At 36.2% G+C, this 25,281-nt stretch overlaps 1 protein-coding gene across 2 annotated transcripts in view; it reads right to left on the reverse strand.

Moving 5' to 3' along the window:
• The window catches only part of LOC106869092 (protein VAC14 homolog), a 221,149-nt gene extending 196,154 nt beyond the window's left edge, over positions 1 to 24,995 (reverse strand). For both annotated transcript variants that reach the window (XM_089357704.1, XM_089357705.1), the window contains exons 1-7: positions 24,765 to 24,995; positions 12,571 to 12,721; positions 11,874 to 12,041; positions 11,321 to 11,383; positions 6,150 to 6,257; positions 2,670 to 2,779; positions 675 to 781 (exon numbers count right to left, since the gene is read on the reverse strand). In XM_089357704.1, the coding sequence (XP_089213830.1) occupies positions 675 to 781; positions 2,670 to 2,779; positions 6,150 to 6,257; positions 11,321 to 11,383; positions 11,874 to 12,041; positions 12,571 to 12,721; positions 24,765 to 24,865 (808 nt within the window). In that variant the 5' untranslated portion in view covers positions 24,866 to 24,995. The remainder of the gene's footprint in view (positions 1 to 674; positions 782 to 2,669; positions 2,780 to 6,149; positions 6,258 to 11,320; positions 11,384 to 11,873; positions 12,042 to 12,570; positions 12,722 to 24,764) is intronic.
• Positions 24,996 to 25,281: the final 286 nt, after the last annotated feature.

A 25,281-nucleotide genomic window follows, 5' to 3' on the forward strand; every position in this document is an offset into this window, starting at 1 on the left:
AATTCTGTCATACTGGGAAAAGGGTTTAGTAAAAGTGTTGTGTGATATGGAGACAGATAGACAGATTCGAACGAATGCTACAAGCAGATGTACATATGCAAACACACCTATACACACACTCAGATGACAATTAGCTGTGTGTGTGTGCGTGTGTGTGTGTGTGTGTGTGTGTGTAAAAGAGAGTAGGAGATGGGGAGAGAATGTATATATGTGCACATGCCATTAGCATTCATATGTATAGGAACTAAAAGTGCACTTACTCTGACAAAAAATTATTTATCCTCAATGAGTAGGGTACTCTCTCTTGATTGTTTCAGCCATTTGTTAAATTTATTTGATTTATTTTGATTTGTGGCATATATGTAATTAAGTGCTTCATATATTGTGTGTGTGTGTGTGTGCGCGCGCACGCGCATGTGCATGAATAAAACATTTAATATGTCATATTCATATTTAATACTTGATAGTCGTTTCCATTTAAGCCATGGAATATCTACATGGTTCAGCTATTATATGTGAGATTGCTAATTCCATTAACTTATATAATATGAACATATCACATTATATACAAATATGCAACAGTAACAGGCGACAGTTAAAAGACAAGTAATGCTTGATAGATATTATACAATAGAAATCAAGAGCAATGGAAAAAGAAAATGTCATTATCTCACCTGAACTTTGACTGTGAACAATGAGTATGTTACCCATGCCATGAAAGTTAACACCATTTTTGGACTTCCGTATGCCAGATAAAAATGAATTAAACACATTCTCACAACTAGATAAAGAAAAATAAAAACATAGATATATGTTAAAGCCATAAGAATTTATAAATGCTCAAGAGAACATGAATTTTTTTTACTTTGCCTGGGCTATTCTTATTCTAGCAGCTACACTCTCAGAGTATCCACCACTACAACTGACTTGGCAACGGAAGCTATCAACTACTTCTAGTTTTTCACCCCAGTATGTGACAGAAGCTGTTTTCTGCACATTTTCAGTGTTTATTGCCCCTGAGCATTTGCCACACAGAAAAACTATCTTCCAGGTTAGCCTTCCTTTGATATTGCTGCACCTCTTATGTGTCCATAGCTTACACCAGGTATATCTTATGGAGTTTCTACCTACGCCTTTTCTACAGATCAAGCAGGGCCATCTACCTGAGGAGATTTGAGATTTGTCTGCTTCCCTATTTACTAAGACTTTGGTTTTTGCTAGATTGACTCTAAGGCCCTTTGATTCTAGACCTTGCTTTTCCTCTCGTTCTGATAGTGACTCAGCTATTAGAGCAATGTCATCAGCATAGAGAAGCTCCCAGCAGTATCTTGTCTTGAATTCTTCTGTTATTGCCTGGAGGACAATGATATAAAGCTATAAATAATGTCATGTAAATATTGGGTTGAAAGATTCCGAGTTCAATTCCAGGCAGTGACCTGAGCAGCAACAGCAAAAAATACGTTAGGAATGAGAACCCAGGTTTGAAATTTCCCCAAGACACCTAATGAAGGCTGGTGGATATATCAGCCGAAACAGTGTGTTAACAACAAACAAGATGGGGGACAAATATCCGTCAAATGTAAATAATGTACATAATTCCTCATCTCTTAAATATAGAATTGTACAAAGCTAGTCGTTACCATCAGCCCTAAATACTTGACAGAGACTTTATTTTACTGACCTCGGAAGAATGACCTCAGTGGGATTTGAACTCAGAAAGTATAAGAACTAGAATGAATACTGCCAATTCACTGCCCCTTTAGTGTATAACAATAATTGGTCCCTCTCTTGTTTCAACTCTGCAACCCTTGTCACATCGATGTGATGTCACCAATCTTAGTCTTTTCTATCGTTACTGCTACAAGAAATTCTCTGATGAACTTTCTCTCTTAGTTCCAGACCACTTAGTGCCATCTCATCTGACTCAAAACTCACAGCATCTTCATCCAAATGCTGTTGTGCTTCCACGAATAAGTGAGTCTTTTTATAATCATAGCTCTTTCCCTTGAACTGTTAGACTTCGAAGCTCCCTCCCATCTCATTGTTTTCCTCCTTCTTATGACCAGAACTCTTTCAAGTCTAAAGTAAATTCATTTCTTTCATCTTAATTTCTCCTTCTTCATAGTCTCTCATATTAAGTTGCTTCCCGCCATGTTTGGGACTTTCTAATATGGAAACAAAAAGCAAAAACTCTTCATCTCAGAAATTTATGGCTTCCTTAGTTGATGAGTGGAAAAGATGGAAAGAAAAGGGTACATCTCTTAGAACCATTGTAGACTCCAAATTATAATTGATTAACCCATTACCTCCCATAATTCTATTAACTGGAATTTTTTTTATTAAACTTTGATTTCTAGCATAAAACAGTCTTAGAAACATGCTGGAATGATCAAAATAACATTTCAAAATAACATTTTAAATAGAAATAAGTGAGATATTGGGTGAAAAATTAGCAAACCTCATTTGAATATCAGAGAAATATACCAAGTAGATATAGCAAAAAGGTCTGATATGTGTAAATATTGACAGATAATTACGAAATTTGTAATTTTTAAGTGATCTCATATGAGATCATTGGTAGGTAATGGATTAAAGGATGTGTGATACAACCATACAATTTACACTTTGGATTCTGGTTGAAGATATACAAAGACAAACATATAACTTACCTTTTGCTAATTTCTGGATTTGAATCTCCCAAAATTCGAAAGAGCCCATCAAGAATATCAGGCAGGAGAAACAACATGTTGATATTTGGAACAGCATCCAGAACAGAAATCTATGGAAGAGACAAAAAAATTAGAATTAAAGAAGAGTTTCCTTGATTAAAAACTAAAAAACCATATTAAAGGCGTAGGAGTGGCTGTGTGGTAAGTAGCTTGCTTACGAACCACATGGTTCCGGGTTCAGTCCCACTACGTGGCACCTTGGGTAAGTGTCTTCTGCTATAGTTTTGGGCCGACCAAAGCCTTGTGAGTGGATTTGGTAAACGGAAACTAAAAGAAGCCCATCGTATATATGTATATATATATATATATATATATATATATATATATATATATATATATATATATATATATATATATATATATATATATATATGTATGTGTGTATGTGTGTATGTGTTTGTGTGTCTGTGTTTGTCCTCCTAACATCGCTTGACAACCAATGCTGGTGTGTTTACGTCCCTGTAACTTAGCGGTTCAGCAAAAGAGACCGATAGAATAAGTACTAGGCTTCCAAAAGAATAAGTCCTGGGGTCGATTTGCTCGACTAAAGGCGGTACTCCAGCATGGCCACAGTCAAAAGACTGAAACAAGTAAAAGAGTAAAAAATATCGAATTCTTTAACATTTTGTTTAAATTCTTTCTGTGTAATGAGAAAATACTTACTGTTTACATATACAAAAAATTCTGGGGGTTTTTTCTTCAGAGAATCAAGTGTACACAATATAATCAACTAAGTAAATACTAACAAATATTTATTTTATCACACTGCTTTGTAAACTACAGGGCCACCCCAACAGTGCTGGTGCCACTAAAAGCACCCAACACACACTAACTGTTAGATAATCAATCTAAAGAGCAACAACAACATTAGATTTGCAGATGGTAAAACAACTTCTTTTGTGCAGGTGCTGCAGAAAATGCACCCAGTACACTCTGTAAAATGGTTGGTGTTAGGAAGGGCATCAAGCCATAGAAACCATATAAAAAAAGGGAAACATTAGAGGCAGACATGACCCTCCAATACATTGAATTATTATCAAGATTTAACATCCATTGTTTATGCTGGCATGGGTTGGACGGTGTGACCAGAGCTGGCTAGCTGGGGAGCTGCACCAAACTCGTCTGATTTTGCATGTTTTCTACAGCTGGATGACCTTCCTAACCCCAACCATTTTACAAAGTGTGCTAGTTGCTTTTACATGGCACTACATGGGCACTTTTATGTGGTATTGCATGGAAACTTTTACATGGCACCACATGAGTGCTTTTACATGGCACAACATAGGCACTTTTACATGACACCACATGAGCACTTTTATGCAGCCCCACATGGGTACTTTTACAAGGCCCCACATGGAAACTCTTATGTGGCACTACATGGTCACTTTTTCATGGTACCACATGGGTACTTTTATGTGACACCACATGGGAACTTTATGCAGCCCCACATGGGTACTTTTGCATGGTACTACATGGACACTTTTACGTGACACAACATGAGCACTTTTATGCAGCCCCACATGGATGCTTTTATGTGGCCCCACATGGGCACTTTTATGCAACCCCACATGGGTACTTTTATGTGGTCCCACATGGACACTTTTACATGGAACTACATGGGCACTTTTACGTGACACCACATGAGCACTTTTATGCAGCCCCACATGGGTGCTTTTATGTGGCCCCACATGGGCACTTTTACATGGAACTACATGGACACTTTTACGTGGCACTTTTATGTGACACCACATGGGAACTTTTATGCAGCCCCACATGGGTACTTTTACATGGCTCCATATGGGCACTTTTGCATGCCACTACATGGGCACTTTTACGTGACACCACATGGACACTTTTATGCAGCCCCACACAGGCACTTTTACATGGCACCACATGAAGACACAAAAGGGTGCAGAGGCACATCACAATTAATTTTGACAAACTTCAGGAAGAATGGAATTTTTGAAGGAAGCAGTTCACAACTCTTAAATGCATCCTTTAGTTAAGAACTGATGTTAATAATTTCTTCCATGCTTCCATGAGCACAAAAATATGTTTCTGAAAGTCATAGAAACATGTCCGTGGGTCGTAGAGGTATTAAATTATCAAGATTTAAACCATGATGTTCTGGCTGAAAGAGAATGGATGATAAAGTATGATAAAGTAACGAGTTTTATAATCTAGATTACCTCTTTATTGTTGCTGCTAACAACAATAACTATAGCTTCTAAAAGATGAGAGTTCTTATAAATAAAATAAACTAGGCGTAGGAGTGGCTGTGTGGTAAGTAGCATGCTTACGAACCACATGGTTCCAGGTTCAGTCCCACTGCGTGGCACCTTGGGCAAGTGTCTTCTGCTATAGCCTCGGGCCGACAAAAGCCTTATGAGTGGATTTGGTAGACAGAAACTGTGAAAGAAGCCTGTCATATATATATATATATATATATATATATATATATATATGTGTGTGTGTGTGTGTGTGTATATGTTAGTGTGTCTGTGTTTGTCCCCCCAACATCACTTGTCAACCGATGCTGGTGTGTTTACATCCCTGTAATTCAGCGCTTCAGCAAAAAGGACCGATAGAATAAGTACTAGGCTTACAAAGAATAAGTTCTGGGGTCGATTTGCTCGACTAAAGGCAGTACTCCAGCATGGCCACAGTCAAATGACTGAAACAAGTAAAAGAGTAAAGAGTATGAGTGGATGTCTCCGTACGTATTCATTTTTCATAGTTCATGATATTAACTCAAGGGAGAAAATCTTAAGAGTGCAATTTTATGCTAGGTTACAGATGCAAAAATGTTGGACCTGAAAATCTACACCTGCATTGCTAAAAAATAGAGTTACCTCCCTTGACTATGAATTGAAAATGGATCAGAACCAAATTCTGACATTTTCAGGTTAAGATTAGGGTTGACAAATAAACAGTTCTTATTTAATAATTATTACTTCCACTTTAGAGAAGGCGGATGTATTGTTTTCAGTCATGCTTATTTGTTTGTTTGTTCGTGGACAAGATATCTCAAGAACAGCTGGATGGATTCAGATGAAACTTTTAGGGATGTTTGGCCTCTTGACTGGCACAAACTGATTAGATTTTGGGATTAATCCAGTACCGGACAAGGATTCTGGATTATTTTTCCGTTTTTTTCTTTTACTTAATTTTTGACAGCAATTGGCTTCATTTTTAGTATTCTCGTTTGTGAGAGAAGTCCAGTTTATTTCAGATATTCTCATTTTAAAAATCATCTCCGGCTAATCGTTGCGAGGACATTGCTGTTGCCTTGGTAGAGGTTTGCGCTCTCTGAGTACTCTTGTTATTATTTCATTATGTATTTTCTGTAATTAGCCCTTTAATTGAAATACACCAACTTCGTTTCAATAAATTTTGAAAATATATATATATCTTACTTACCCATGACACGACAAACTGGCGGGCGAATGTATTTGTTGTATAAATACGTTCTCTCAACAATGGAATAAAAGCAACTAAATCGAATGAAGCACTTTCAGTGACGATATCCTAGAAACAAAAACAAACAAAGAAAAAAAAAACAGAAAAAATTCAGTGAGCTTCGAAAATAACAGAAAGTAAAATATTATATTAACATTTTTGATACCAACCTGCTTGGGACTGACCTACATGTTATAATACAAATTTCTTGTTTAAAGTGGTTAAAATCATAAAGAAAAAGAACTTCCATCAAAACTTCCTGTTAATTTATGTTTTAAATTAATGTCAAAATTATTTTACTAAATTTTTCATTTTTATCAAAATTCATTGTAAACAAAAGCAATGTTTCCAACAGAAATTTGATTACAAAAGGTTAGAGAAACATATATAAGTATATAACTATCTATTTATATAAATAGATATATATACACATATATATATATATATATATATATATATATATATATATATATATATATATTGGAGATGTACTTGCATAGCAAGTGACCTGATCTGAGATCGTGTGCTGCAACGAAAACAATTGCAGCATGGAAGGTGTTTATAAGTCACAAAGATAGGGCCAATCTGAAGATACTTGCTCAAGGTGCTATGCCCAAAATTTGGAGATCAGTCTGTGCCCAAAAGACTAAAGAAATAAAACAAGTAAGTGAGAGTTGAGCCAAACTCATTTGAAAGTTTGAGCTGGTTGACTAGGTCTCCCACAGGTTGCACATTCATGAATACCCTACAAAGAACAAAACCATTAGCAGACCTCACTGGAACCAATATAAATGGCTATGCGTCTTACAAGCTAATGAGGGAACCCTTGCCCCTTGATCACTCAACATGTCAGAAATAATAGTCAAAGGCGGCGAGCTGGCAGAAACATTAGCATGCTGGGCGAAATGCTTATTGGTATTTCGTCTGCTGTTACGTTCTGAGTTCAAATTCTGCCGAGGTCGATTTTGCCTTTCATCCTTTCAGGGTCGATAAATTAAGTACCAGTTATACACTGGGGTCGATGTAATCAACTTAATCCCTTTGTCTGTCCTTGTTTGTCCCCTCTATGTTTAGCCCCTTGTGGGCAATAAAGAAATAAGAAATACTAGTCAAATCTCTCTCCAACCACACATTGCCATCTTGGGGAAAAGAAAGGAACACATTAGATGATGTAGTCCTACAAACCCCTGAAATGATAGGAAGGGCATGACTGGCATACCTGGAATACTTCTGAGCATAGGGCTACTCAATCAGGATTGATGTAGAGCTCAAGATCAACAACAACAAGGAATGTGTGCTCTTCCTTTTATTTTATATTTTTTATTATTTTTTTGTTTTTGTTTTTGTTTTTTGTGACACTGATTCTTATCTCCTCTGCTAAAATGGAACAGAAATGAATCCCAACAGAAACCTGATGAAGGAGATGACAGTGGACCAAGATATGTGGCACACTGCTGTACGCAAGAAGACCTGCCCACCACCACAGAAACCTTATGAAGGAGATGACAGTGGACCAAGATATATGGTGCATTGTTGTACTCAAGAAGACCTGCCCACCACCACAGAATTAAGATCCTAAAACCAAGGTGCCACTTATAAAGCATTGATGTGGGTGCTGGTGTCACACAAAAAGCATCCACTATACTCTGTGGGGTGGTTGGCATTAGGAAGGGCATCCAGCCATAAAAACCAAGTCAAAACAGACTATGGGAATCTGGTTTGGCCCCCAGCTTTGCTAGTGCCTGTCAAGCTGTCCAACTCATACCAGTATAGGAAACAGACATTAAATGTTGTTGTTGTTGTTGTGGTGGTGGTGGTGGTGGTGGTGGTGGTGGTACAGAATTTCTAAAAACGCTTACTCAGTATGCTCTTTGAAACATCACTGTTATCATCAACTATTACTGCCACTATGCCATTAGTCTGAATAGGTTGAATGAGTCTACACTAATATAACCGTACAGCTTATCTCTTGCCAAGGTCAATCCTTATGATAGTTATGATAAACACTTTTGCAGGCTGCAGTCAGCTTCATGAGATTGCATATCTTACTTCTGTCCAAGCTATCACCAATCACATTACAATGTAAAGAAATGTAATGGAATTTGAATATAAATCTGAGCAAACATAATTAAGAAACAATTTATGTTTCATTAATTAATGGCTATGTTTATCATACATTGCATGGCATTAATTAGCAAAAATGAGTTGAGTCTGACAACAGATAGTAATGTTTGTAATAAAGTGATTGGCAATTTGGATAAGCATCTTCTACCACAGCTTCCGACACATGAATCCTTTTGAGTAGAATTTGGTAGAACTGAACAGATATCTCTCTGTCTCTGTCTCTCTCTCTCCCTCCCTCTCTCTCTCTCTCTCTCTATCTATTTATCTCCCTCTCTCTGTGTAGTTAGAGCAGCGTTTCTCAACTGGGGTTCCCTAGAACCCTAGGGTTCCACGAGAAAGAGTGAGATAAGCTAATGCTAATTTCATGATTATAATATTACTACATATTGGTTATTGCAATACTGTAATATAGACATCATTCTATCTAACCTATTATGTTATTGAAAAAATATAACAACTCTATATATATATATATATATATATATATATATATAAAAATAAATATGTATATATATATATATATATATATATATATATATATATATATATATATATATATATATATATATATATATATATATATATATATATATATATATATATATATATATATATATATATATATATATATATATATATATATATATATATATATATATATATATATATATATATATATATACATATATATATATATATGTGGAGGCACAATGGCTCAGTGGTTAGGGCAGCGGACACGTGGTCGGAGGAGTGCGGTTTCAATTCCCAGACTGGGCGGTGTGTGTTTATTGAGTGAAAACACCTAAAGCTTTGCGAGGCTCCAGCAGGGGGTGGTGGCGACCCTTGTTGTACTCTTTTGCTCCAACTTTCTCTCACTCTTTCTTCTTGTTTATTGAGTAAAGCTGTGATGGACTGGTGTCCTGTCCAGCTGGGGGGGAACACATACGCCATAAAGACCGGGAAACCAGGCCCATGAGCCTAGCTAGGCTTTAAAAAGGGCGCATAAATTTAAAAATATATATATATATATATATCAAACAATAAGCAACACGGATTTCAAAAGTGATTGCAGTACGCACGTTTCATGCTACTTCAATTTATTTAAGTAATGTGAGCATTACCTTAAATGCAATATGAAGAGCAATCTTCAGCTGCACGAAAAAATGCAGAAAAAAGACATATTACAAATGTGGCAACATATTAAAACCAAATGGGAGAGAGCATACATAAAATCTAAATGTGAGGAAGAATATATAAGTCCATCTTGACATAGCAGGGTCTATCAGGCTAGTAATTGATTCTAGACAAAAGTTTTAACTGTCTCAGAATTCTATTGTTTCTTATCTAGTGGTGATAGCAAAGGGACAATTACTTCTAAAGAGAGGGAAGGTGTAAGCAGTACGCATGGACAAGGCTATAAAAGTATTAGAATCTAGAGGTTTCACTGGTCATAGTAGTATCAGGTCATTTTATTACTATCAAAATGTTGAGGTATTAATGTTGAGGAATTATAGCCCTAGGTATATGGGTCAAATAGGTTTTTTTTACTTTTAGTCTGAATAGAGTAACAGTATAGTGGTATGTTGTCTGTACCACTATACTGTTACTCTATTCAGACTAAAAGTAAAAAACCTATTTGACCCATATACCTAGGGCTATAATTCCTCAACATTAATTCCTCAACATTTTGATAGTAATAAAATGACCTGATACTACTATGACCAGTGAAACCTCTAGATTCTAATACTTTTATAGCCTTGTCCATGCATACTGCTTACACCTTCCCTCTCTTTAGAAGTAATTGTCCCTTTGCTATCACCACTAGATAAGAAACAATAGAATTCTGAGACAGTTAAAACTTTTGTCTAGAATCAATTACTAGCCTGATAGACCCTGCTATGTCAAGATGGACTTATATATTCTTCCTCACATTTAGATTTTATGTATGCTCTCTCCCACTTGGTTTTAATATGTTGCCACATTTGTAATATGTCTTTTTTCTGCATTTTTTCGTGCAGCTGAAGATTGCTCTTCATATTGCATTTAAGGTAATGCTCACATTACTTAAATAAATTGAAGTAGCATGAAACGTGCGTACTGCAATCACTTTTGAAATCCGTGTTGCTTATTGTTTGATTTTAATCACCCATCCTTTTGGGATGTGATATTCGGGTGCCTTCGCATAAGTACCATATTCAAGCCTTGAATCTATATATATATATATATATATATATATATATATATATATATATGATATTTACCACATGAACTACGATGATAAAATGTGAGAAAGATATGGTATATAATGGTGTTCTTGAGCAAAACACTTCATTTCACATTACTCCAGTCCACTCAGCTGGCAAAATTGGTCCTGAGACAGGTGGGGAATATATATGCCATGGAAACCAGGAAACCAGCCCTTGTGAATCAGTATGACTCGAGAAGGTAACCTTTACCTAAGGAAGGTAGCTAAGGTGACTGCAGCAAAGCATTGTGAAGAAAGATGAGGCAAATAAGACATTTTAGGTCATCCACTGAATTCCTCTCCATCCTTAGTCATCTTGACTGGCTCTTACCACTGGATTGAAAATGGTCACAGACAAGAGAGGGTGGTTGATGGTATGCAACTCTTCTTAACTTTAAGCAAAGTCAGTGCATAAGTCATCAGTCATTCTATACGGTGTCTGGATGGTCCTTGTCGCTTCAATGGACAAACATGAAGAATGGTATAAAAGGTAAGTTGAGTTGCCTCCCACATGTCAAAAAAGGTGATTTCACTCTTCAATAAACAGATCTTGCTAAAGTAAGTCCCAGAGCATTGGGGTTGACATAGTTAACTAAAAAATCTTTGGAAGAGGTGCCCCAGCATGACCACAGTCCAATGACTGAAACCAGTAACAAATAAGGTTTAAAAGAAAAAACACAGAATTCAGGTTCTAATAGACATAATAATTGGGAATTAAAGACAATATTATCCAAAATATAAATATGAAGGTATAAATGATTACCTTTATTAAGCGATCAAGTAGTTCTGTGCCATTCTTGACATGCTGGTCAGGATCAGCAGTCAACTACAAAAAACAAACATAAACAAAATACAGTTCTATATTTAAGAGATGAGGAATTATGTACATTATTGACATTTGACGGATATTTGTCCTCATCTTCTTTGTAGAAAGGAACACAGGAAACAAGGAGAAAAAATAAAGAATGTGTAGTGGCTAGCGATCCATCATACTGATATATAATTATATAGATATAATTATAGTACAAGGAAGTGGGTAAGCACATCAACAATGCTTAAAATAAATGCTAAAAGCTCTATAAACCACCTATTATTTTACTCCATTAGCACAGGTTGAAAGTGGGCTAGTAAATCAATAAGATTTCAAAATAAGGTTACCCCATGATCGATGGTCAATTTCTGGCTTAGGGAAGCAATTTCCTGTGCTTGCAAGAGTATGAAAAGAATGTCACAGATGGGTAGAAATGGAAATAGAAGTGAATGCAGTGAATGATGAAAGAAAATAAATACTCATCAAACTGAATGAAATGACTCACCTTGCTCAATCCATTGAAAATGTCATTGAAGTATGGTAACACAGAACCTCTACAGACTTTGACAATATTATACAGAGCCTCACATGCATAGTAACGGACACCACTGTCTTGATCGTGGAAGCAAGCCAGCACTGGTTTTACAAGTCCACTGACGTATTTATCAGATTCCTAGGCAAAGAAACCCAAAAAAAGAATTAACAGAAAAGAATCAAGTAATGCATGAAGATATTTCAAGAATTACTTAAATTATAAAAAGAACAGGTAATGCAAAATATATGTCGACTAAACATAATCAATGCATGAGCTTCGCTTGTTTGCTGGTAGGCTACATTATATATGTGTGTGTGTATGAGTGAGTATGTGTGTGTGGATGTATGTGCATGTGTGTTTATGTCTCTTAGTTTTGACATCAGACGAGTGTACAGGCAGTACACCTCATTTCCAATCGTTGATGTAAATGTGTCTGGCCATGGGATAATATTACCTTGATTGGAAACAGGTGTGAGTCACCAACAGGAAGTGCATCCTGCAGTAGAAAATCTGCTTCGACAAATTCCGTCTAATCCAGGCAACCCATGGAAAAGTGGATGTTAAAACAATGACGATGACAATGATAAAGATGATGACAATGATGTGCAGGCATGAAAATTAATAATATCAGTTTATGATTGAAGAAAAGACACAAAGAATATCTTACCTTTCCAAGACCAATGGCAGTGGCTGCCAAGCCCATTAAACCACCTTTCCTGGTATTTAAATTATGTGAGACAGAAAAATCTTCACCAAGGACACGTAGGAGTTTTCGTATCTGAGCAGTGTTGTTTTGAGCCAAAAATTCTTTGACCATTCTAAAGAAGAAGAAAAAAGACAGAAAAAAATTAACAATTAAAAACAATAATATTTAATAAAGTGGCTGTGTGGTAAGTAGCTTGCTTACGAACCACATGGTTCCGGGTTCAGTTCCACTGTATGGCACCTTGGGCAAATGTCTTCTACTATAGCCTCGGGCCGACCAATGCCTTGTGAATGGATTTGGTAGACGGAAACTGAAAGAAGCCCGTCATATATATGTATATATATGTATGTGTATATGTTTGTGTGTCTGTGTTTGTCCCCCCACCAACATCGCTTGACAACCGATGCTGGTGTGTTTACGTCCCCGTAACTTAGCGGTTCGGCAAAAGTCACCGATAGAATAAGTACTAGGCTTACAAAGAATAAGTCCTGGGGTCGATTTGCTCGACTAAAGGTGGTGCTCCAGCATGGCCACAGTCACATGACTGAACCAAGTAAAAGAGTAAAAGAGTAAAACCTTTATCAAGATGCTTGCAAAAAGAAAAAAAAAAATTCTGTACTGGATCAATTTCATTCATAAACATCATGGCTTTGTTTTTATTTGAACCCAAAAACACAATTTTATTAGCAACTTGCTTTTGTTTTTTAAAGCTTAGCTTTATATTCTTTATCCTTATCTATATATCTGCACAAGTGTGGTTGTGTAGTAAGAAGCTTGCTTCCCAACCACACGGTTTGGGGTTCAGTCTCATTGCATGGCACCTTGGTTCAAGTGTCTTCAAGTATAGCATTGGACAACCAAAACCTGTTCAGTGGATTTGGTGGACAGAAACTGAAAGAAGCCCATTATATATATATATATATATATATATATATATATATATATATATATATATATATATATATATATATAAGCAATGTTAATTCTCTAAATGAAGTATTAACAGTAACTGCACGATAAAGTGTAGTATATTGCCACTTAAGTGTGGCTGACCCCTAGGGGTGGATGTTACTGTTGCTTTTAGCCCCAGGAGGACATCTCCTCCAGCTGGCTTATCGACACACGACTGTGTCCTGTTTGCCAAGGGTAGTTATCCCTCTCACCAACATCTGCAGCACGAACGGATCCGGATTTCAGGGTCATTTCCCTTCGTCGGCGTCCGATAGCGGCTGACCTTGGTGAGAGAGACAAAAACCTGGCAATCTTATATCTTCTTTTCAAGTGAAATTCTTCACTGATATCGAAAAGGTGAAAACAAGCAGTGTTAATTCTCTAAATGAAGTATTAACAGTAACTGCACGATAAAGTGTAGTATATTGCCACTTAAGTGTGGCTGACCCCTAGGGGTGGATGTTACTGTTGCTTTTAGCCCCAGGAGGACATCGATAAAGTGTAGTATATTGCCACTTAAGTGGCAATATACTACACTTTATCGTGCAGTTACTGTTAATACTTCATTTAGAGAATTAACATTGCTTGTTTTCACCTTTTCGATATCAGTGAAGAATTTCACTTGAAAAGAAGATATAAGATTGCCAGGTTTTTGTCTCTCTCACCAAGGTCAGCCGCTATCGGACGCCGACGAAGGGAAATAACCCTGAAATCCGGATCCGTTTGTGCTGCAGATGTTGGTGAGAGGGATAACTACCCTTGGCAAACAGGACACAGTCGTGTGTCGATAAGCCAGCTGGAGGAGATGTCCTCCTGGGGCTAAAAGCAACAGTAACATCCACCCCTAGGGGTCAGCCACACTTAAGTGGCAATATACTACACTTTATCGTGCAGTTACTGTTAATACTTCATTTAGAGAATTAACATTGCTTGTTTTCACCTTTTCGATATCAGTGAAGAATTTCACTTGAAAAGAAGATATAAGATTGCCAGGTTTTTGTCTCTCTCACCAAGGTCAGCCGCTATCGGACGCCGACGAAGGGAAATAACCCTGAAATCCGGATCCGTTCGTGCTGCAGATGTTGGTGAGAGGGATAACTACCCTTGGCAAACAGGACACAGTCGTGTGTCGATAAGCCAGCTGGAGGAGATGTCCTCCTGGGGCTAAAAGCAACAGTAACATCCACCCCTAGGGGTCAGCCACACTTAAGTGGCAATATACTACACTTTATCGTGCAGTTACTGTTAATACTTCATTTAGAGAATTAACATTGCTTGTTTTCACCTTTTCGATATCAGTGAAGAATTTCACTTGAAAAGAAGATATAAGATTGCCAGGTTTTTGTCTCTCTCACCAAGGTCAGCCGCTATCGAACGCCGACGAAGGGAAATAACCCTGAAATCCGGATCCGTTCGTGCTGCAGATGTTGATGAGAGGGATAACTACCCTTGGCAAACAGGACACAGTCGTGTGTCGATAAGCCAGCTAGAGGAGATGTCCTCCTGGGGCTAAAAGCAACAGTAACATCCACCCCTAGGGGTCAGCCACACTTAAGTGGCAATATACTACACTTTATCGTGCAGTTACTGTTAATACTTCATTTAGAGAATTAACATTGCTTGTTTTCACCTTTTCGATATCAGTGAAGAATTTCACTTGAAAAGAAGATATAAGATTGCCAGGTTTTTGTCTCTCTCACCAAGGTCAGCCGCTATCGAACGCCGACGAAGGGAAATAACCCTGAAATCCGGATCCGTTCGTGCTGCAGATGTTGATGAGAGGGATAACTACCCTTGGCAAACAGGACACAGTCGTGTGTCGATAAGCCAGCTAGAGGAGATGTCCTCCTGGGGCTAAAAGCAACAGTAACATCCACCCCTAGGGGTCAGCCACACTTAAGTGGCAATATACTACACTATATATATATATATATATATATATATATATATATAATTAAGGGATCAGCAAAAGTTGCTTCACCAACATACCGAAAATTTAGAAATAGCAGTTAAAATACTAATTCTACTAATACAATATAAAATGCCAATTCTACTACTACAATATATCTCCAACAGATAGCGATATTCGTGACTCACATATGACAGACACTGGTCTCTGGGAGACGCAGGACATGACAGCAATGACGAGGGACAAGGACTGCTAAAGAGAACTCATCCATGGATCTCGGGAATTTTACCCACCCTAGATCATCATCGTTTAACGTCCACTTTCCATGCTAGCATGGGTTGGACGATTTGACTGAGGACTGGTGAACTGGATGGCTGCAACAGGCTCCAATCTGATCTGGCAGAGTTTCTACAGCTGGATGCCCTTCCTACCGCCAACCACTCCGAGAGTGTAGTGGGTGCTTTTATATGCAACCGGCACATATATATATATTGTATACCACTGGTTGCTCTGTAACTAGACATTAACTTCATTACTTACATGTGTGTGTGTGTATTGTTGTTGTTGTTGTTAGAGATTTTAGTACAAGATTTTTTAAAACTACTTGGTGGGGAATTCTTTTTATCATAAAAATCCTTAAAAGAGCTCCAAAGTAGCAATGAATATAAGTGTAATATATACTTAAATATAAGTATAAAACAGAAACAGAACAATTAGAACAATGACATCAATCATTTTAAGTTGACTTTAAATGTTTTAAGTAGAAAGAATGAGAGAGAGAGAAACAAAGGGAGGTTGGAATTGGTTTAACAACATCCTGGATTGAAAGGTAACACTTATCTATAAAATAACTGATAAAATAGATGAACATCTACATAAATGTTTGATAACATCAAAATGTAAGTGGGTTTTTTTTCTTTTTTATTATTACAGACAGAATGTATCTTTTGTTTTTTGTGGGTGTATTTAATGGAATTTCCATAATAATGTTATTGAAATATCAGAGAAGGTGGGGTGGGGAACTACATAAGAACATTGACCAGAAGGGATCCGGTTAACAACAACGTCATCATCATCATCATTATTATTTAACGCCTACTTTTCCAGGTTTGCATGAGTTAGACGAAGTTCACTTGAGACAGATTTTTCTACAGCCAACCCTCAGCTGTTTACAAGCACATTTAAAATTTGTTTTCTCATGGCCAGACATGTTCTTGTCAAATAATGCAAATGAAGACATAGCTCGGGTGAGAGTGACACTCATTTACAACTATTGCACAATTACAAGACAAGGAGACACAAATATACACACTCACACGCATATATACATACATATATATATACATACATATACATACATATATATATATAGATATATATATATATATAGATATAGATATATAGATATATATATATATATATATACGTACATATATATATATATATATATATATATATATATATATATACTCTTTTACTTGTTTCAGTCATTTTGACTGTGGCCATGCTGGAGCACCGCCTTTAGTCAAGCAAATCGACCCCAGGACTTATTCTTTGGATGCCTAGTACTTATTCTATTGGTCTCTTTTGTCGAACCGCTAAGTTATGGGGACCTAAACACACCACCATTGTCAAGCGATGTTAGGGGGACAAACATAGACACACAAACATATACACACATATACATATATATATATATATATATATATAAATATATACAACAGGCTTCTTTCAGTTTCCGTCTACCAAATCCACTCACAAGGCTTTGGTCAGCCCGAGGCTATAGTAGAAGACACTTACCCAAGGTTCCACGCAGTGGGAATGAACCTGGAACCATGTGGTTGGTAAGCAAGCTACTTACCACACAGCCACTCCTGTGCAATCATCATCATCATTTAATGATAAGAGGCGCATAGGAATGTGTGTAGGTTTTCTTTGAGGTCTATGTAAGTTCTTGAAGGAGTTTACGCTGGTCACAAAGTGACAAGACTTACTGTGTTCAGAAAATCCCTGGGATTTGTAAAACATGTGATTGAGTTTGTGTGTGCATATATGTAGCTGTATACATCTACACTTTTGTTCTGTGTGGACATGCTTCTTCAGTACTTAGGTGTGTGTGTTTGTGATAAAACTTCTTTGCTTGGGTCAAGAGAGTTCCAAGGATACTTGTGAAAATGCGAGGGAATTAACATGTGTGTGTGTGTGTGTTTATAAGTGTATGCATGGATATACTTGCCCTCATGTATTGAGTGCATGTGATTGTATACATGCTAAAAGGCACGTACATATCATTGTAAGTATTCTAGGCAACGCAAACAAAGAATATTTTGTTATGGTTTTATAAATAATCTTCACTGCATCACCAACTGACAGGATTTGAAGGATATGAGTCAATTCGTTTCATTCTATTTTGGAAAACTTAACATTTCCAGGTTTTTATGAGAATCTCCATTGATAGCCTAGTGCACCTATTTAAATTATTTCCATTTATAATGCGAATTTAAAAATAGGATATAAGATAGATAGGTTTTACTTTTCCTAACAAGCACTTTACAGAATGTAATGGATGACTTTTATAGTACCAGCTCTAGAGATGTTGCTATGTTCCAGTGTTATCTCCAGCCATTTGCCAATCTCCTGTGAGAGCATGTCTGGCTGTGAGGAAGCATTACCTGATTTGTAAATATGGGGGGATTGGTGACAGGAAGGGCGTCTGGCTGTAGAAAATCTGTCTCAACAAATTCCATCCGACCCATGCAAGCACAGAAAAGTGGACATTAAACAATGATGATTTACCGAGTGTACTGGGTGAATTTTATCACAGCACTAGCACTAGTGAGGTTACCTTGTCTCCAACAAAACAAAAGAGTCCTCTGTTTTGGGACAAGGTGACCCTACGGAGTGACTAGAAAAGAGAATGATTGCAGAATGAAGGTGACAGGGAAAAAGAGATACAGAAAGCGAGAGAGAAGCAGATTAATGAACAGTGATATTCTTTTTTTCTTCTTTTACTTGCTTCAGTCATTTGACTGCGGCCATGCCGGAGCACTGCTTTAAAGGGTTTTAGTCAAAGAAATCGCCCCCAGGACTTATTTTTTGTAAGCTTAGTACTTATTCTATCAGTGTCTTTCGCCAAACCGCTAAGTTATGGGGACACAAACACACTAATATTTGATACTGCTTTTATTCTGTTTAGAGTATTTAGAGTATACAAGAGTATTTTCTGAATTTAATTTGAGGGTCCAATGGACCCATACTGTAATTTGTGTATAAAGTGAAATTTTCTAGTTTTTATAAACATACGGAAAATTTCCCATTTGACAAATAAAAGAGAGTCAGGAAAACATAAGAGTCACGAGAAATCAGCAGAATCAAATAATATAAACAATAGAGAAAAGCAACTGAAAAAACTGAATTGGGTCCATTGGACCCATTACTAGACAGAAGGTTAATAACACCCTTGGGCGTCTTTAGTGAAGTCAATACTGTTGCAAGATTTTCTCCTTTCCTCTCCCACACCAGTGTATGCGTGAATGAGAGAGAGAGGGAGAGTGTGTGTACGCATAAGTATGCATGAATGTGTGTGTGTATGCATAAGTGTATATGAATGTGTGTGTGTACATATGCCTGTGAGCTTGTATATCTGTATGTATGTATGTATGCATGTATGTACATATGCATGTATGTACATATGCATGTAATATGTGTGTATGTATGTATACATGTATAGTATATATATATATATATATATATATATATAATATACAAGAATAAGGGCAGGGAATTTATATTTGATACCTCTAAGTTAGGTGGTTAAACCGTAATCCCTCCACACGGGGCTTTTTTTCATACGGGACTATTTGTGACGCATATGGAATAGATTTCTTTGAGATGGGATGCCTGAACTCACTAGCCGATGAATTCGTAAGTGCCTTTCTTACCGTTGATTTTTGGTGTCGCATGGCCAAAGATTACCGTGAATTTTTTAGAGACACTTTCAAATTTATCAGAATATCGGACTGAAGATTTGGAATAGGGAAATTTTCATTCCCTTAACCATGAAACGATCGTATCCGATTAACTAAAGACTTGTTTTGTTTATGCTTTCCCCTCCGTTTTTTTTGTTCTATGTGTGCCATAAATATTGCCATCCATTTAGAGAAAAATTTGTAGTTTAGAATCAGTAGTTCTTTGACTGCTATTTCTAAATTTTCAGTATGTTGGAGAAGCAACTCAATGCTAATCCCTGTATATTTATGATTATATATATATATATATATATATATATATATACTATACATGCATACATGTATACATACATACACACATAATACATGCATACGTACATACATGCATACATGCATCAAGATACAATGACTGAAACAAGTAAAAGACAAAAGATTCTATCTTTTACTTGTTTTAGTCATTAGATTGTGGCCATGCTGGGGCACTGCCTTGAAGAACTTTTTAGGCAAAGGAATCAACCCCAGTACTTATGTCTTTTTTAAGCCTGGTACTTATTCTATCAAACTCATTTTGTTGAACCGCTAAGTTACAGGAATGAAAACAAACTAACACCAGTTGTCAAGTGGTGTTTGAGGACAAACATAAACACACACACACACACATATATACGATGAGCCTTTTCAGATTTCATCTACATGTATGCATGCATGGATGTACACATATTTCATTATGCATGTATTGTCTGTATGCATGTACTCTATGTGTATATTGTAAATATACATGTATGTATATATCTATATACATGTGAGTATGTGTGGGGGTATGTAGGAATGTGTGGAGGCGCAATGGCCCAGTGGTTAGGGCAGAGAACTCGCGGTCATAGGATAGCGATTTCGATTCCCAGACCTGGCGTTGTGAGTGTTTATTGAGCGAAAACACCTAAAAGCTCCACGAGGCTCTGGCAAGGGATGATGGCGAACCCTGCTGTACTCTTTCACCACAACTTTCTCTCACTCTTACTTCCTGTTTCTGTTGTGCCTGTAATTCAAAGGGTCAGCCTTGTCACACTGTGTCACGCTGAATATCCCCGAGAACTACGTTAAGGGTACACGTGTCTGTGGAGTGCTCAACCACTTGCGCGTTAATTTCACGAGCAGGCTGTTCCGTTGATCAGATCAACTGGAACCCTCGACGTCATAAGCGATGGAGTGCCAACAACATGTGAGTATGCTTGGGTATGTATGAATGTATGTATGTACATATATGCATATCTGCCTGTAACAGGATTTTATACATCATCAGAAGATATCATCTACTCTCAACAGGTTGGATACCCTGGATCGCCATCTCAGTCTATCATGTGCTATCATTTACTACATGAAATACCAGTAGAAGCATGAAAAAACATCAGACAACCACAACTTAAAATTTAATAACAGACTTCTGTAATGTAGTATATGATAGTGCCCACATTTTCAACTGAGCTGAAACAATGTATCTTTGTTCCATTACTAAAAAATAATAAATAAAGCTTATGACTACACAGGGGTTACTTCATATATTCAGTGCTTATTGTTATCATATTTCTGTTGAAATAGTCTGCATTCATTTCAATTAATTTGGGAAACAATGCAGAATTTAGTAAAATAGCTCTATCCTTATTAAGTGTGTGTTTGGGACATAATATAACATGACAGTTTGATGGAAGGTTTTAATTTAAATCACTTTAACCTTTTTGTTCGTTATGATATTTCTGTTGAAATACACCATGATTGTTCCAATAAATCTTGAAAATAGTGGAAAATCTAGTAAAGTAACATCATCATAATTAAACAGGTGTTTGGAACATAAATTAGCATGAAATATTTGGTGGAAGAAGGTTTTAATTTAAATCACTTTAGCACTTTCTATGTTTCAATTGATCTTGAAAATAATGAAAAATTTAGCATAACTTTGTAGAATAAATATATATATATATAAAACTGGGAATGTATCTGTCTGTCTGTATGTGCACATCACTAAAACTCAAGATCTACGCAACAGATTTCATTCAAATTTTACATATGCCTGACTTAGGGTCTATGCAGTGTCATGGCCCAAAAAAATGTTCAACTTCTTGCCTAAAGCGAGCCTAGAGCAATCTCTTATCTATCACACTGTCTCCATATTACGTGTCAAAAGTAAAACAATAACATCTTTATTAATACTTTCACTATTAAACGGTTTCAATTTCAATTACTTTCATTATGTATCTATATATATTAGTTTCATTTCTATTAATTTCAATATGTATTTATATACATGTTTGTATATGTATGTATGCATATATATATATATATATATATATATATATATATATATATATATATATATATATATATATGTTTGTGTGTGTGTATATATGTGTATATATATATATATATATATATATATATATATATATATGGCTGATTGTTAGCAAGCTGGGACACATAAGAAAGAAGAAAGCAAAGGACCACTGATGAGGTCACAGAAGTGTGACGAAAGAACTCTGGCCGAAATAGGATTAATGTAATGTAATGTAATATAAAGCTGAAGCAAATTAACACCAAATATACAGTGCGTGTGTTTTTATTGGCTAAACTGGTATCCATCATACTTGGTTTCAAATTTATTGGTTGAACTGTGCATCCATCATACTTGGTTTCAAATTTTGGCACAAAGCCACCAATTTCAGGGAGAGGAGTTAAGTCAATTATATCAACCCCAGTCCTTAAACTGGTATTCATTTCATCGCCCCCAGAAAGATGAAAGGTAGAATCTAAACCTAGAACATAAAGATGAACAAAAAGCTGCTAAGCATTTTGCTTGGTGTGCTAATGTTTCAGCCAGCTCACCACCTTCAGAAGTCTTTTGCCTTAAAAGATTTGCTAGAAATAGTTGGTAGCTTCTATTATCTATATAAGACAATGGAGGTGTCTGTAGTAAATGCACAGCATTTAAAGAAAGGATAGGTAGACAATGGTCAAAGAATTTTTACCTCTAAATGCAACAAAGAGTGTGTGTGTGTATATACATATATATATATATATATATATATATATATATATATATTTCACCAAATAAAGGGCAAACTGTCTGATGCTTATGGACAAAGTACAATATTACAGTAGCAACCCTCAAGCCCTGAATGTGGAGTATATGTGGACAATGGAAAGAAAGAAATCAAGCAAACTGATGAATGTCTGTGTGGATGACAGAGTACAGATATGTTAAGCCAAACCCTGGGCATAAGAGATATCAACTGTAGTGTGCTAGATACAAGAGTGCACTGATAATCACATGTGATGTGTATAAAGGATGATGGTTGGGTGGGGAAAAAAAAGTGTGAACCTATGCAAATAGAAGGTACTTGGGGAAGAGAAAGACAAAAGAAGATGTCGATATGTAAGGATGTGGGGCTCTGAAAAGGGGAAGATGAAGGGGCGTGACAAATGGTGAGAGGGTGTTTTAAAATAGATTCATTCAACATAAGCAAAGCATGATAAAACAGGACATAAAAATGATGCTAAAAATAACACGAGTGTATTGTGTGTGTGTGTGTGTGAGTGTGTGTGTGTGTGTGTGTGTGCACGCGCATTGTGTATGTATACGTTTGTATACAAAGAGACAGACAGATATGTATGTACACATACACACATAGATAGATAGATAGATAGCATACGTACAGAAATAGATGCAGGCCATGTGTATAATATAAACACACACATCAAGTTTTTAACGTATTCAAAAATAAAAATACAGAAGGACGTATACGAGAACGATTGATATAAATACTTAAGACATAGTTGTTTTGTTTTGTTTTTATTCATTTGTTATATGTCTTCCGTTTTCTTTTGTTGTTTTAGATTTTTATTTTCGCACACAAAACTCCATAATTCCGGCCCGCCCATAATTCTAGCATACTTTGGCTTGATCAGCTGGCAACTATTACAAAGACAATACAGAATAGGAATATGTACAGTGATAAAAGTTGAATTAAAGTGTGCTATGTTTGTATTTGTTTACGCAATCAATACACGAAACACAATGACACACAATTGTAGCGATCTGGCTTTTTTTTTCTCTTGTTGTTTTCCTTGTGTGTGTGTGTGTGTGTGTGTGTTTGCTCTGCAATATACATAAGTATAACCGCACGAGTGCTAACCCAAAACTTCTTGACGGATGTACGCAACCCGGTTACTATTCCTCGTCGTAAGCTTTCGTTTAGTTAATGCCGTCCTTCTCCTTCGAAAAATGAAAGTGTTTTTTCTTTTTCGTTTGTTTGTTCTTCTGACACTTGTGTGTGTGTGTATATAAATATATATGTGTGTGTGTGTGTAGAGAGAGAGAGAGAGAGCGAGAGATGATATCAACTGTTGAATAATTTTGTTAATTTTGTTTGCTTGTCTAATCTTACCATTATATCATTATATGCCGCTATGAAATATATTAATACAAAAGTTATGTAACCTAACAGCATGTTAGTTATCAAATGTTATTTCACACTGCACAGAGATCGATTTAGAATTTATATTTCTCGGTTAAATGTCATCAAAAATATGTAACACTGATATATTAAGCACCGTCTTAAGGTATGGACACGTTGGGTAAATTGATCGGAGAATCAACGAGTGCTAATCAATCTATTTATGCCGTGGTTTGTTGTCAATAAGTAAGTGCTATTGGCCCTAATACATTGCTTCTCCCGGGAGCCTATAATAGTGTTAAGGCGGACCCAGAATATTTTGCGGGACCAGCTAAAGGTAGCAGCTAACTCTCACTTTAATCATATCATACTGGAAAAAAAGAAGAAAAAAAAACAATGACACATTAGATAATGTAATCTTGGATATAGTATGTCTGAAAATAAAACGGATGGTCACAGATGGGAAGTCTCTGGTTATAGGTTTGCAAGATAGGGGCTGGCTCGGTGCTAACAATAGCAATCAACTATATATTACAAGGTCTGGGAATTGACAAACTGTTCTCATATATTTATGTTTTGTTTTCATATTGCCGGTCCTCTTAGTTACCTTTACTCCATTCATGATTAATTAAATATGTAATACAACAGCGCTGATTCAATCGATCATCCCTTTTTAAAAAATACTCGAAAGAAACCGATATTAGAATGGGGACCTCTAAGGAAACAATAACTCGCAACTCATCATCAGCTTTGTTATCTAAATGTTAACAAGAGAAAGGTCACTCAAATGCAATAAAAGTAAAAATACGAATTAAAAATAGAAGAAAACATCAAAGAAATTAACGGGACGACTATTATTGTTGATATTATTTTGATACTTACTTATCAATTTCTTGTGCGGCAATTTTCCTTTTTTCGTACAATTTGTCGTTTAGGGCTCGCACACAAGACACAGATAGCGGAGAATGAGGTCTGTCTCCCATATTTCACTTTGTATAACTTATTCACTGATTATAATTAGATCTTTACCACTTTCTGTTCTGTAAAATAAATCCGTTCATTCAGTCAAGAGGATCATTCTTCCATGTTGACGAAATATAAACTGAACCGCTTACGCTATACATAAACAGACACTTTTTTTTTTTTAATTCCAGGAAATTGTTTCAGATTTGACTTTTCATTAAAATCTAAAACGAATGTAATTTATTTGTTGTTGATACTGTTGCTGTCTTTTTCACAAATATTTTCTTTCTTTTGGTGTGTTATCTTATATATTATTTTTTTATTCTTCCAAGTTATAAGCGATCTCTAAATATTTTGTATCGTCTACTGTTTCATTTTTTTTTTAATCTTTTGACTGATTGACAACATTTATAAACTGTAATGTAAACTATTCAAA

This window comes from Octopus bimaculoides, chromosome 9 (genome assembly GCF_046866305.1).
Source record: "Octopus bimaculoides isolate indiv1 chromosome 9, ASM4686630v1, whole genome shotgun sequence".
Classification (NCBI taxonomy): domain Eukaryota; kingdom Metazoa; phylum Mollusca; class Cephalopoda; order Octopoda; family Octopodidae; genus Octopus; species Octopus bimaculoides.